The sequence below is a fragment of the Bombus huntii genome, chromosome 3, assembly GCF_024542735.1.
Source record: "Bombus huntii isolate Logan2020A chromosome 3, iyBomHunt1.1, whole genome shotgun sequence".
Lineage (NCBI taxonomy): Eukaryota > Metazoa > Arthropoda > Insecta > Hymenoptera > Apidae > Bombus > Bombus huntii.
Window position 1 is genome coordinate 12632260 of NC_066240.1, and position 14038 is coordinate 12646297.

General features: G+C 32.8%; 3 protein-coding genes across 7 annotated transcripts; 2 read left to right on the forward strand and 1 right to left on the reverse strand.

Annotated features, from left to right (window-relative positions):
- The first annotated feature begins 1223 nt into the window (after nt 1-1223).
- On the forward strand, nt 1224-7653 carry LOC126863768 (prohormone-4). Of its 3 annotated transcripts, none has more exons than XM_050614265.1 (5): nt 1224-1389; nt 1454-1760; nt 3916-4047; nt 4661-4813; nt 4901-7653. In XM_050614265.1, exons 2-5 carry the CDS (start codon nt 1631-1633, stop codon nt 5092-5094), a joined length of 609 nt encoding a protein of 202 aa, XP_050470222.1. In that variant the 5' UTR covers nt 1224-1389; nt 1454-1630; the 3' UTR covers nt 5095-7653. The 3 variants fall into 3 exon arrangements, with proteins under 3 accessions (XP_050470222.1, XP_050470224.1, XP_050470223.1); XM_050614267.1 differs by having other exon boundaries at nt 1229-1375; XM_050614266.1 differs by having other exon boundaries at nt 1245-1416; nt 1523-1760.
- Nucleotides 7654-9231: 1578 nt separating this feature from the next.
- Nucleotides 9232-11921, reverse strand: LOC126863773 (NF-kappa-B-repressing factor). The gene is made up of 7 exons (XM_050614275.1): nt 11302-11921; nt 10639-10772; nt 10297-10540; nt 10074-10200; nt 9836-10002; nt 9600-9773; nt 9232-9522 (listed from the first exon to the last, which is right to left on the reverse strand). Exons 1-7 carry the CDS (start codon nt 11475-11477, stop codon nt 9360-9362), a joined length of 1185 nt encoding a protein of 394 aa, XP_050470232.1. The 5' UTR covers nt 11478-11921; the 3' UTR covers nt 9232-9359.
- A 593-nt stretch (nt 11922-12514) lies between these two features.
- Nucleotides 12515-13937, forward strand: LOC126863767 (28S ribosomal protein S2, mitochondrial). 3 transcript variants are annotated; one of them, XM_050614262.1, is made up of 4 exons: nt 12515-12627; nt 12709-12946; nt 13048-13143; nt 13215-13937. In XM_050614262.1, exons 2-4 carry the CDS (start codon nt 12910-12912, stop codon nt 13871-13873), a joined length of 792 nt encoding a protein of 263 aa, XP_050470219.1. In that variant the 5' UTR covers nt 12515-12627; nt 12709-12909; the 3' UTR covers nt 13874-13937. The 3 variants fall into 3 exon arrangements, with proteins under 3 accessions (XP_050470219.1, XP_050470220.1, XP_050470221.1); XM_050614263.1 differs by having other exon boundaries at nt 12524-12740; XM_050614264.1 differs by having other exon boundaries at nt 12525-12946; nt 13031-13143.
- Nucleotides 13938-14038: the final 101 nt, after the last annotated feature.

The following is a 14038-nucleotide window of genomic DNA, read 5'->3' on the forward strand; positions in this document are numbered from 1 at the left end:
TCAGTGAAAGATCTGATACAATTTTAGGATATTTTCTTGGAAGTAAAAAGATCTTTCATAATCAAGATTTAATACTTGTAGACTACGGAGGCTACGTTATAGTTGACCTCTTCTACTGAGGGAGATACGTAGCTCCAGTTAAGAACCACGTTAAAACAGCCATTCTCAATAAACCATATTTTATTTTTCAAATTTCTTTTACGACCATAATTTATAATTTTTTCCTTCGCAAATATAATCATTATGCACAATGTGTTTCACTTTATAACTGGAAGATACTTTGTATTACATATTTGTATTACATAAATTATTACATATAATCTGATATAATCTTTTAAATAATAAAAGTATATAATAATTTGCCCTTTAACAAGTCATGTTTGATATTGTATATATATATATATATATATATATATATATATATATATATCATACATCATACATATGCATAATAATCATACAGATACATTACATATTACACTATAGCAGGCTGAACAGTGATTTACTGTTTCACTAGTTCTTACAATCTTAATTTTGTGAAAGCCTTTGTCCTTTAAATACGCCAGAATTTTATATCTATACATAATTTATATGAATAATACAAGCAAAATTTATTTAATCCATTCAAGATACGAAACAAATAATAATTAGAACTGTATTAAATTCTTTTCGTATCCCTTCTTAAATTTTCATATATGTATCTTTAATTCTACAACACGACATAGAAACTCTTAGCAAATTTCAAAGCTACGTTTGCTACTATCACGCACATAAGCGATTCGTGAAGTAAAGGAGAAACGTAGGTATCAGGGTAGGAAGATTGGTTCATGGACGACGAAATTTCCAGGAGTTGTTATGGGTTGCGTGTTAATTCCATTAAACGGTATTATATTCCTAAAAATTCCATGAACGTTTATATACCCCGGTTCCCAAGGGTGGCAGTAGTGGTAGCCATGCTATTCTGCTGGCGTAAACGCAACGTTATAACGACGATAAACAAAAGTTACGTACGGGTACAAGGGAGTTGAAATCGATGCGACGTGGTAGAAAAGGGTCGCGTAGGTGTTCCAGGGTAGAACATTCGATCTCGCTGATTTCGATTGGCCGCGGCTAGCGAGACCTGTTGTGTGATTGGTCAAACGTCTTCCTGCGTACTCCCCACTACCTAGCTTGAGATTGTAAAGGGTAGCGGGGTGAGGGGGTATAATATGTAGTTGGTATGAGATATACGGTATATGGTATATACGCAGGTGTGTTCACAGTGCTTGTGCACCCCGCGTCACGCGCCAGCCACTCGGTGTCGAAAAGAGACGGTGGGTGGCTGTGAAAATTAGAAAAAGTCAAAAGAGAGGAAGAAAGAGTGAAGCGGAATAAAGTATCCTTCTTTGCGTACGTGTATCTGTTCCATTTGAAGGGGTCAGTGTTTCGACAACGATCGTTACTTTGATTACAGCATATCGTACGGTATCTCACAGCTGGAGAAAGAAGCGAAGAAGTCTGACTTGTTCTCTTGTTAATAAAGGGTAGTTCATCTGTGTTCCTGTACTCAGGGTTATAACAAAAAGGGAAGGTCGCGAAGTGAAACACATTCGTCTCTTGAGAGTATAGTCTAACCGTCTGTCTGCTGAGAATGGTTCAGAGGTTCTGCACTAGCGTGGCTGCGCTTAGCCTCGCCCTGAGTGTTTGCGTTATTTTCCCTCGTGCTATCATGGCGATCGACTTAAGTCGATTTTATGGTCACTTCAATACCAAACGTACAGGTAAGCGAATAATCGTGGCCGTTTTTCAAGTTTCCCAATAATCGTGGACATATGCAACCTTGATTTTCTTAGTCAACACATTTTCTTAGAGTTACACCTTTGTTTAGTCCATAGAATTCGTAGTAGTCGATAACTAGCTCTGTAGTTTATTTTACGTGTTGTTTGCTTTATATAACTAGTTTTACACATTTATGTATATAGAAAGATGGGTGTTATGGATCCATGTTTTCAAACACGACCGTAAAGAATTTTCGTTACCGGTTGCAACTGTCATATCTCGAATCGGATCATATAGTATCGCGTAACGAGAAGTGAAAATGAGATATGTATGTTAAAAAATTAAAAAGAGAAGATTTTGGAAGAATTCCGTTTATCCGAGCATATCAAACTATAGAACAGTTCCTATGATGTTCCTTTCATCTGTCGTTATGTAGTTCCTATAATAGATCTAATATTTAAAAAACCGAAGTTGAGCTTCATTGAGTTGCCTCTGTATCATATTCAATTGTTCTTTCCATAATCTAGTTTCGACACAAACAAATAAGTGCATATGTATGTTCATTACAAGATATTCTCAACCATAGCAACTACAAATTAACTTGTTCGTATACACGAAATACGGATAAGCAGAATTCTAACCATTTCTTCGTTCTTGTATAATAGTTAGAACGATTCACGAACGTACGTATAAAATAGATATCGATAGTGATCCATTTTCTTTGTAAAGTAATATCTACCATTTACCCAAACTCTACAATACATACCGTGTACATTTTAATCTTGATACGACGGTCCATTGTGTCGATGGATAACAACATTGAAGTGGCAATTTGAATCCACGTGGTACATTAAGCGCATCACGATTCATCTTCGTGACACGGCCTCTGTCCGTGGTTTATTCAACGCAACGTGGTAATCGACGCCAGCAATAAGCGTTACTTTATCAATGGCAAATTCCTTTGAGCAATAAACAGCGTGAAGTTCCTCGTAGTTAACAACTTGTTGCGAACTCGAATTACGTCGTTTCTGCAACTTACAGTGGCTGCGAAAAGTATGTACATACACATTTGCACGTACCCTTATTTTCCAATAAAGCGATTTTTTATCAATTTTTGCTACGATCCTTAAATTTTCAATCTTATTCATATTTCAGCAAACAGAAAGGAATTCTAATATTCTAAAAAAATGTTAACGCTAGAAATCATGCATACCAATAAGAATTTTTTTATATTTGGTTTAAATTTGGCATATCTTTAAACGTTAGAAAAATGCAATTGGCTCGAAAATGAGAGGAAGAACGTAAAAGAATTAGATCAATTTTAACTTTGCTACGTTTCTTCAATCATTTTCCGATTTGCATGGTTTCTTTGTATCGTTAAAAAATTTTGTAATTTCAGTAAAAAATATTTCAAAAATATATACAGCTAATATACGTAATTTATTATTTTAATTTTACACTAATGTTTCTCTTGGAACGTTAGAAGACTTTCTGTTTGGATGTAAAGATTCGAAAATTGTAGCAGGGTTAAATAATACATGTTATATTGCTCGGTCAATATCAGCCGCCCTGGCAACCACCAATTATTGGTGACTATGTATTCTAATTTGGGCATTGCCACTTACAAAGTTAATGCACACGCGCACACTGCAATCATATACGCGCGTGCTCTTGTATATGATTATATGTATGTATATGTGATATTCAACACGAATCGCACGCGACATGGAACAGGCATGTACAGTTTCTCACAAAAGTATTGGAACACTTGTAAACATATTTTATGAATATATTACGTATCTTGTATTTTCTATATATATTTCTAGATTTATTAAAATTTTACTAATATAATTGTGATCGTCGTATCTCATTACAGTACTAATGAAATTTCAAAATATTTTATAATATATAATATATACGTAAACATTTTCTATGGTAATTGTCCCAATACTTTTGTGAACTATTGTATCTGATGGACGCTTACGTACATGCTATAAATTCCATATATATTATACTATACAACTTGTGTATCTTATGTACGTATATTACATATTTTACAAAATAAAAGTTTTATGATAGCAGGTATAAAATAGTTACAAAAATAAAAAAAATCATTATTCTTATTATTATTATTTTAGTGATAATTCAATGTTACAGGAGATGCTTGTCGTCCCTACGAGCCATTCAAGTGTCCAGGAGAGGGTATATGTATCTCGATTCAGTATCTCTGTGACGGAGCTCCCGACTGTCAAGATGGATACGACGAAGATTCACGTTTATGCACAGCTGGTAAAATTTCCTGTCCCTTAATTGATTCTATTACCGTCTATACTGTAACAACATTTTGATCTTGTATTCATTTACGCATATTTCTTTGTTTCCTATTTAAACATTATTTTATTTCTCTGTCTTCTTTCTTTCTCTTTCTTCGTTTTCTTTTAGTGTTAACAGATAGAATGCTTGCTAATTTCCCGTTAAAGAAAAGATTATAACTTCTATTAAACAGAGGAGACTAATTCAGGGAACTCGCCTCACACAACAATGAAATAGGAACAAGGTTACGAGGAAGTTTCCATGTGGCAGAAACGTATCGAGCTTCGGGTGTATCAGACGTCTGATTTATATTCGTCCCTAACTACTGTCCGGCTACCTATCTATTAGCAGACTATATGATCACTAGATCGAACCTATTATCTTTCGAGTTCTAACATCGATTCTCTGTTCCCTAGCTATAAAGTTGTACGAGTAGGAAATGATTACTGTGATATATAGATATAGATGTAAATTTGTATAATTTGTATAGAGTTGTATATGTAGTTGAAGAAAGAACCAGGATCAATGTTAACAAATGTTACGTATATTCATGCAATGTTCGGGTAAAACGTTTTGTTGCTTGTTTTAGCAAAAAGACCACCGGTAGAGGAGACTGCTAGTTTCCTGCAGTCGTTGTTGGCAAGTCACGGTCCAAATTATCTCGAGAAATTGTTTGGGACCAAGGCACGGGATACGCTAAAGCCTCTTGGTGGCGTGAATGCAGTTGCTATAGCGCTTTCTGGTAATTACTATAATTCTCATAAAGATAAATCGATCTAAAATAAATTTGGAGCATTAAATTTGAAAAAAGATAAATTCTAATTCGTAGAATCTCAGACGATCGAAGATTTTGGTGCAGCCTTGCATCTAATGCGCTCCGATTTGGAACACTTGCGCTCTGTGTTTATGGCGGTGGAGAATGGTGATTTAGGCATGTTGAAATCAATCGGTATCAAGGACTCAGAGCTGGGGGACGTGAAGTTTTTCCTGGAAAAGCTCGTCAAAACCGGTTTTCTCGACTGAATTGGCATTTTCTTGGAACGTCACGGCGGAGGCGCTATAACATTGGCTGTATCGTATTACAATCGCACTATCCTATCGCTTTGAAAGATTCTTTGGCAAGTCTCCTTTGCGAAATGATCGCCGCCTACGTCTTTCCTCCTTTTTCCCATCCCTTTTCTTCTCCTCTTCCTCCATTTCAAGTTTCCTTGTCGCTTTCTTTCGGTGTCGTCTTATTCCTCTCTTTACTTTTCAAAAAACACGTTGAGTGAGCACCGAGATAAGTGGGGAAGATATCTATCGTTACCGAGAGGCATGGGAGTACTGAATGTTTAAACTTTCCTTAAATGTCAAGGGTCGATGTTTGTATATCTGTGCACCTTTATCGATGCGACGTCACTCATTTTCGCGCTGCAATGGGCACGCGTTTTACTCCAATAAACGTTCTACTTTTTACACATATTTCGTAGAATTAAAAACGAGAAAGATGAATTGAAGAAACGATGGCAATGTTTGACGGTGAATAGGATGGTCGCGTATGGAGGCGATACGAGAGCTTTGTGATTACCAAACCCATTAATTATACATATTTTACTGGAACGTTCTATTCGACGTCGTGTAATCTACGATCGATACTAATTAATTGTCGCTTTGTTTCCGTGACTAACGTGACGTCGTCGACATGCAATCGTCATTCGAGGCACGAAGAATCATATGAGAACGAAGAGAGAAAACACTTAGATATTTCGTTTATAAATTAGTTCATTCCGTTTTAACGATATGTATGTAATATTCTAATTACTAATTAACAATTTCAGAAAGATCCAAACTAGGAACGCGTTTTAAGATTTACTTTTGCTTTTGTAATTTCGTGCCTGGCGCAGCATACAAGAAACGAATAATTAATGGAATTTGATTTTACTACATTGTCAGACTCCCATTCTACTCGTATTTTATTACATTACCGAAGCTGTGCTTTGGTGGCTAATATTCGTGATATTGGAGATAGCGACGTACATAAACTCATGCATGATGCGAGACCTGTCTAGCAGCTGGAACACTGCATGTGTTTTTCGCTACAGAAATTTTTGTGTACAACACACACACACACACACACACACACACACACACACACACACACACACACACACACACACGTTATCTATTGCATTTCTACATGCTTATAAAACCGGATAATTACTGCTGGTACAGTACCACGTATAAAGGTCCTTCTACGGATTTCAGTTTCTCGTCGTATCGAGGTTCAGATGTTTCTAGATTTTGCACCAATATCTCGCCGGCTAACATTTAGATTAATTAATATTTCACAGAACGTTACAAGATATACTATTACCCACAGATAAATAAGTGAGGGACAATCAGAAAAATCTCAAATAATACCTCTTCCATTATATACTCGAGAGAAGTTGCTTTGATACTTGAAGTACAAGGGAATGATTAGAACATGATTAAGAATCTGTAAGTATCTCTTTCTATAGAGTATAATAGTTACCGTTGGTTTTACTTGAATGAAATGCTTGTATACGATTAACCCTCGTCGATACGGACCGAACGGAAATACGTAGACAAGCCTGATTCGCATCTAAAGGTATTTTGTTAAACCGCTCAGTATGATTTAATCGTGTATCTTGTAATATTGTAAAACACACGCGTTTTCACATGCTCTTTCGTTGGTGTAATATGTAATACGGGAAGATCGATGCAAAAACCTCCAAACAATCAGAAGGACTTTGAATCGATTTTTCTACTTACATGCGATCTTTATCGACTGTTTCTGTTAGAATGCTACTGCGACACAAGATATAAATTCTGACTTCATTCAGAGAAAAATCAATGCGAAATGACAAAAAAGATTATCTCGATTAATTACGTTTCTGTTAATTTAATTTATGAGTCACGTTATAGAGGAATATAAATTTCTTGCTACTCAAACGATCGATCTTTAGTACAGTATAAATATACGAATGATTTATATCAAAGAATACATACAATTATACATACATGTACATGCACACACCTATACACGTATATGTATATAAAAATCTACATATACATATATTATATCTATTTTAAACATGAGAAGCGAAGCAGGTACAAACCGAGCATCGTATCGCGTTCCTTCAGGGTATAACGCGTCCTTTACTTAAGAATATGAATATGAGGACGATGATGATGACGATGATGACGAAACAAGTATACAATGCTCTGATGTATTAATATTTTCATTACGGTAATGCAACACAACATATCAATATAGATACATATCAGTAATGTAATTTGGAGATGAATGCCGAATTCTCTCTGAAAGCTAGTTCTCTATTTTAGTCTTTTTAGGATTTGAGAAAGAATAGGTCGCGAATTTTAACGATAAAGTTCCCTTGTGAAATTTCGAAACTATAAATACATATCAAATAAAACGGAGAACGATTAAACGTGGCTTCACTCTGGAGAGACTTCGGTATAGTGATGAAATGCATCTCTATCTATTAAGCGTAATATCTTCTAGTCAACCAATGATATATCATCTAATTAATAATAAATAAGTCTATATATATAATTACATATCAACAGAGGAGTCACTTTTATCAGATAGTAGATATATATTATTTTGATATATAAAAGAAAAGCGAAGAAAAAATGATGAGAAGAGAGATGTGTAACATTCCCTCTAGATATCAATTACGGTCCAAAGTAGGGCCTGGACCGAAGACAAAATTCCGAGGGAAGTTTGTGTAAGCTTTAGGTATCGAGACTTTTTTTAAAGGATCAAGGCGTTTCGAATCTCCGCTTCGTGAACGCCTTGATCCTTTCTAAATCCTCTCCTCTCCTCCTTTCCCTTTATTCTCAATTTTGACGTGTTATATTTAAGATAAGACCGTTCATCTCCGGTGGTAATTGAAATTAATAAATTCAACACGTACAATGCGCGGCGCGGTATATTTCCATCGCTTTCAAGCGACGGGCTCTAAAATGCTTGTACATGCCACGTCTTCTCTCTATTCTTTACAGCGAATAATCATCAATTTGCTTCTTCCATATGATTTAAACCAAAGACAATCCATCACGTTTCATCTGTGTTTCGTTAATAATGTATTTTAAGTACTAGATATACATATATATATTTGTCATTATATTATTCTATGATATTTTTATTAATCAGTATAGTACAGTTTTACTAATAGTAGTTTAATTGAATGTAGGATTTATTTTAATAAAGCATATTAGACAAATTGTAAACCATTGTAACAGAACATATCTACATAATCCGTCCATAATATTCAATTAAAAGGATTACCATATAAAATGAAAAAAGGGATGTTGCATTTTTAATTAGTGCAGAGAATATTTAAAAATGAAAAAAAAGAATATTTTTTTTAATGGAGTTTTTGTTCGCAGAATATGTAACGTAGCGTGAACAAGCATTATCGGATGTTTCTGCCAGTCGATGAGGTGTACAGCGCATACACGTATACATATAATAACACTTTGACCATCTTAGTTATCGAGGTTTAAATAATGTGATAATGTAATAAAAAAAAAATCACACGCCTTTGTATCTATGTTACTTTCGACTTCTGATTGTTCTACTGCCAAAGCATTCTTATTATACGGCAACTGCGACGTACCGTACACTTGTAAGCGATCTTGCTTCTTAAAGTTTTGTACTTCTATTAATTAAAACAGAATACAATGTTCTTGGAAATAAGTTCAGCGCGCGAACATCATTAAATAAAGTAAACGTTTCTTCAGTTTTATTTCACGAAATTGAAATTGTACCTGACCACATATATATATATACATATATATATATATCTTTCGTAATTATTGTAACCATTAAATTAATTCTATTTCTGCTTTCATAAAAACTTCTTCTTTTTTCTACTGAATGAACATCGAAATCAAAATTGGTCCAAGGAACTTTTTTTGAGAAAGAGGATGCATTCGGAGAATCAGAATTTCATGGAATTGTGCAATAGCAATATTTTTCCCAACTATTAAGACACTCTTAGAAAATTACCTATTACGTAATAAATAAAGCAACAAAATATTTTAGATTTAATTTCTTTGATGGAATATTTTATTTGAATAATAAGTTTACATAATAAAAATTAGATATAAAAATAATATTAACAGTATTAGTAAAATGCACGTTTTGAATTATATATTTCAATTTAATTTTCATAAAATACATAGATTTATTGCAACTGGTATTTATATCTAAGCATAAAATTTATATGATATATGGAAAGATAAGTTTATTATTTTATTTACAGTCCAGTTGGCTCGATTAACTGATATTTGTTAGTATTACCCCCAAAATTTTTTAATTCCTCGACTAGGTCTTGTGGGTCTATTTTTCGGGAAACTATCAATGTTCGTTCATTTTTGGGACCATAACTATGCGACCTTAAACCGAGTTGTCTTGCAATCCTATAAAGAAATTGGAACGCATACTTAATATTTTCAATCCAACTGATTATTTCGAAAAATTGCATTAACGCACTTACTGATGGATTATTGCTCTTTCGTCACTTGTAAAATCGACAGAAAATACTAAATCATTTCTCATGTCACCTGAAAGGTACTTTCTCATGATGTCTTTACATTTATTTCTTAAATCTTTTGCAGAGCAAGAATTTTGCTTTAATCCGAGACCTTTCCTACTCATTTGCTGTTGAATCCTGTAGATATAAAAGTACCATTTCTAAAATGTTTTACAAAACAAAATGAAGATTATACTTACATAACAGGTTCTACTATTCCCTGTTGTGATTTACCAAGACCACCACCAGTCCAACCCATTAATTTCATTAATTTTCTTCCAATATTGTCATCAGAGATAGCGTCATCTTTTAATGTAGTCATTGTCGTTGCAGTTACATTAGCATTCCTATTTATATTGTGTTTAATCTAAACATTAAAATAAAGCTTTGGTAGCAGCTCAATATATATGAAAATAAAAACAAATCTTTTTTATAAACCTTGATCGTATAATAATACTTCTGTAGTTCATGTAATCCAAAAATGGATGCTTCTTTCTTCGCTGACTTTTGGTTAGAACTACAACCTTCCGCTAACAGTTTCGAATTTATAAAAATATTACATTTACTATAAAAGAAAAAGAAAGAAATAGGAAGATAATCCTGAGGAACAAGGAAAAAGAAAGGAAAGGAAAAGATATATATATGTATACTGTATACATACTAAGAGTCCTTAATTTTATCAAATTTCCATTCTAAATTTCCACCTGACACACTGACTGCATTAGTAAGTATATTTTGTGGTATATCTCCAACCCTTTCTATTATAACAATATCGCCAAATGGAGCCTCCTCCAATCTCCTTCGTTTCACAGGTACTTTATTAGATGATAAATTATGTGATAACTTTGTGTTTTGTAATTGTGCTGGTGTTTTGGTTGTATTGGAAGACGTTGAAGTAATTCTTCCTAAAAAATTATTCTTTAAGAAATGCACTTAAAGGACAAGTTTTCTTACACTTCTTTCATACTCAGCACATGGTAGAACTCACAGCTCTTAGATATACCTTTAACCTTTGAACTAGCAGCATCCGAAGCTTCCACAACTTTTCTTTGCAGTTTAATTTTTCGTTTTTCTCTATATTCACCAACAATATCTTGAGCTAACTCTGCAATTAATTGCATCGTCTCTTTAGGATATCTAAAAATAAATGTTATTTAAATATATGTAAAACGACTCATAAAAATATTTGAGCTAACGATTGGCAGCTAATAACTGCATCCACAGCAATTACGTTTTGTTTATGTCTATTGCTTTATCTCATTGAACAGGTTATACAATATATTTATTGTGAACATATATTGATAAAAAATTAGTATGCAGTACAAATAGCCATCTTAGATATATCTAAATAGATCCCATTAAATACTGTGACTTATTAATGCAATAAATAATTGCTTATTTAAATACTTGTACAATTTTTGCAAAATTCATACTTGTATCTTGTAGCATCTATGCATATTTCCAGATTTGTTTGAAATTTTATCAACATAATCATGATACTCAAGTCTCATTTACAGTGTTAATGAAGTTTGGAAATGTTTCATATAACATTTATAAAAGACTTGTATGGGTTTGAATACTTTTGTGAGTTACAATATACAAACATATAATAAAACAAACTGCAAATTAATAAAACATAGATATCACATTTTAGATTAAACACTACCTGCACCCAAGCAATTCCACGTTTGTAAATACTTGAGCTAAACACACAAGTTCATCTTCTGGAAATTTATCCTTATGAGCTAAAAGAAACTTGCGTCTAAGTTCCCAATGTTCGTCACATTCATGTTCTGTCTTATATCGTTCTACGTCCCAATCATCCTCGCCGCTCATTTTCATCACAATATCACACGTTTTATATGACAAATTACAAATTTATACATAAACACACTGGATGTGTAACATTTGTTACAAGTTGCACAAAACTTTCATGTAGATGTCTTATTAAAAGTATTTCAAACGCTTTTGTCTGACTTATGTGAAATACCTTACAAGAAAGAAATATAATTAAAAATTTCAATATTAAGAAATAACGTATTATCGCAAAATGGCTTACATAGCAATAACACCATGGACAAAATATAACATAGATTTGAGATCTTAGGAAAGCTTAGAACTTAAGAAATTAATTAAGATTAGCGATGGAAAGATGGAACTAATCTCTTTATGAGGAAAATAAAAAACAAATTTTTCGGTCTGTAAAGCAAATTCTTGAACTATTCAGGAATTAAATTGAGCCTTTAACTCTCAAAAATATTTCATGTATAATATCATTCCGATTTTCTACGTATTGGTATTAGTTTATTTTCTGCTTCATGACAATAATTTACAAATTTACCGAAGGGTGGCGTTATTCGGGAACTGCTTTACATCATCACGCTATTTTCTTATTCTCAGATACTGCAGTCTCATTCGCATGCAATGCGTTAGTCTTTCTTTTCAAATATTCTAATTTATACCGTTACATCTTGTAACCACAGCATAGCTTAGATGTCCTATGTAATTAATTAATTATATGTAATTAATGCAAAATGCTCTATTTTGTGCACTATGGCGCCTTCTACCAGCGAGTCAGTGGTTGTAACATAGAACAAAATTTTTAATTGATAGAGAGCGCTGGTCTTTGACATAAGATATGGCATTTTACACCAATTCTATGTAATGAGTTAATTACGTAAGGAATCGAAATAATATTATACAGAGAATATTTCTGAGAGGAAGCATTAATTTAATTCCTGAATAGTTCAAGAATACGCCTTATAGACCGAGAAGTTTGATTTTTTTATTTTTTCATAAAAAGATTAGTTCCAGCTCTTTACAACTAGGTGGTGATAGTATTTTCTAATTGGTACGCAAATTAAAAAAAGAACTATTTCCACTGTTGCATATGGGTTTGGAATATAGTATCTTCGTGCTGAGAATACTTTTCATACCACAATAAATATGGCAGATATTTAGGGAAACCGTATTTATTTAACTGGTTCACCCTGTACATACATATATCGTAGTAATACATATATATCGTAAACTGGTGTGCGAAGTTGAAACTAGTTCTTTTTTGTGTTCATAGGTATATGAAATTACATAGGAATATGTCTATAGGTATATATTAGATCAATGTGCCGAAATTAATGATAAAAAATATAAGTAACATAATCTGAACGTAATTAATGAAATATGTATTGCATTTATATTAAATAAGTCTGTTTTAGCAATAAGTGTGCATGACATAATTATCTGTCGATAGTATAGAAAATTAAAAGTATACGCAATGACTTCTATCGTAACACGAACAATTTCATCTAAATGTAAATATCTCTCTCTCTCTCTCTCTTCCCCTTATTCACTTTTTTATTGTTTAAATGTTTCTTTAAGTTATTGTAAACTTTAAGCATGTTGTTCATTACAGTATGGAGAAATTGGAGTGTTTTGCGACCATTACTCACATATTGCTCGAAGCATAAATTATCCACAAAACCTGAAGTGCAACAAGAAATTAAAGATGGTAAAATTTTTATATCTCACATACTTGTTTTTATTTTTTTCTGAATAAAATATAAATTTATAATATTTCAGTTTCAAACATAGAGAGTCTAGAAGATATAAATCCATTAAGTCATCCAGATTTTTTTCATGTTTATGATATGTTTACTGTCAAAGATTTGTTTGATGCAAGAGTACATTTTGGTCACAAAGAAGGTTCTTTAAATGATCATATGAGACCTTTTATATTTGGATCTAGGCTAGGTCACTTAATAATCGATTTAGATCAAACCGCTGAACTTTTACGACAAGCATTAAATTTTACAGCCCACATAGCTTCCAGAAATGGAATAATTTTGTTCATAGCAAGAAATTCTCAAATTTCTTATCTTGTAGAAGAAACTGCAAAGCAATGTCAAGAGTATGCTCATACAAGGCTTTGGAAGCCTGGAACATTTACAAATGCCACATGTGAATTTGGAGCTGTTACCAGATTGCCAGATTTGTGTATATTTTTGAATACCATGCAGTCTGTTGTTGAACAACACACAGCAGTGATCCATGCAGCTAAAATGTGTATTCCAACAGTTGGTATTGTAGACACAAATTGCGATCCTAAACTTATAACATATCCAATTCCTGGAAATGATGACACACCTTGTGCCATAGAGTTGTATTGCAAATTATTTAAGGAAGCAATAATGAGAGGCAAGAAATATAAGAATGAAATGCTTGCAAGGGATAAAATATAGTATAATTTCTGATCGAGTACTATAAATTTGTAAAAATCTTATAAGTAAATTTTTTAATTATGAATATATTGTTTTTATTGAATTTATATAGTAAATATAACAAAGTTAAAAATTGCACAAAGCTACAATTATAAATTAGTGAATCAGAAATGAGTTGAATAAAAA

Bases quoted from the DNA above. Each gene is read 5' to 3' on its own strand.
- LOC126863768 (XM_050614265.1), top strand. From the start codon at position 1,631: ATGGTTCAGAGGTTCTGCACTAGCGTGGCTGCGCTTAGCCTCGCCCTG. The intron at 1,761-3,915 runs GTAAGCGAATAA...TCAATGTTACAG, and splicing joins CTTCAATACCAAACGTACAG to GAGATGCTTGTCGTCCCTAC. The intron at 4,048-4,660 runs GTAAAATTTCCT...TGCTTGTTTTAG, and splicing joins TTCACGTTTATGCACAGCTG to CAAAAAGACCACCGGTAGAG.
- LOC126863773 (XM_050614275.1), bottom strand. From the start codon at position 11,477: ATGAAAATGAGCGGCGAGGATGATTGGGACGTAGAACGATATAAGACA. The intron at 10,201-10,296 runs GTATGTATACAG...TTTCTTTTATAG, and splicing joins GATAAAATTAAGGACTCTTA to TAAATGTAATATTTTTATAA. The intron at 9,523-9,599 runs GTAAGTGCGTTA...ATTTCTTTATAG, and splicing joins GAAAGAGCAATAATCCATCA to GATTGCAAGACAACTCGGTT.
- LOC126863767 (XM_050614262.1), top strand. From the start codon at position 12,910: ATGACTTCTATCGTAACACGAACAATTTCATCTAAAT. The intron at 12,947-13,047 runs GTAAATATCTCT...TGTTCATTACAG, and splicing joins ACGAACAATTTCATCTAAAT to TATGGAGAAATTGGAGTGTT. The intron at 13,144-13,214 runs GTAAAATTTTTA...ATAATATTTCAG, and splicing joins GCAACAAGAAATTAAAGATG to TTTCAAACATAGAGAGTCTA.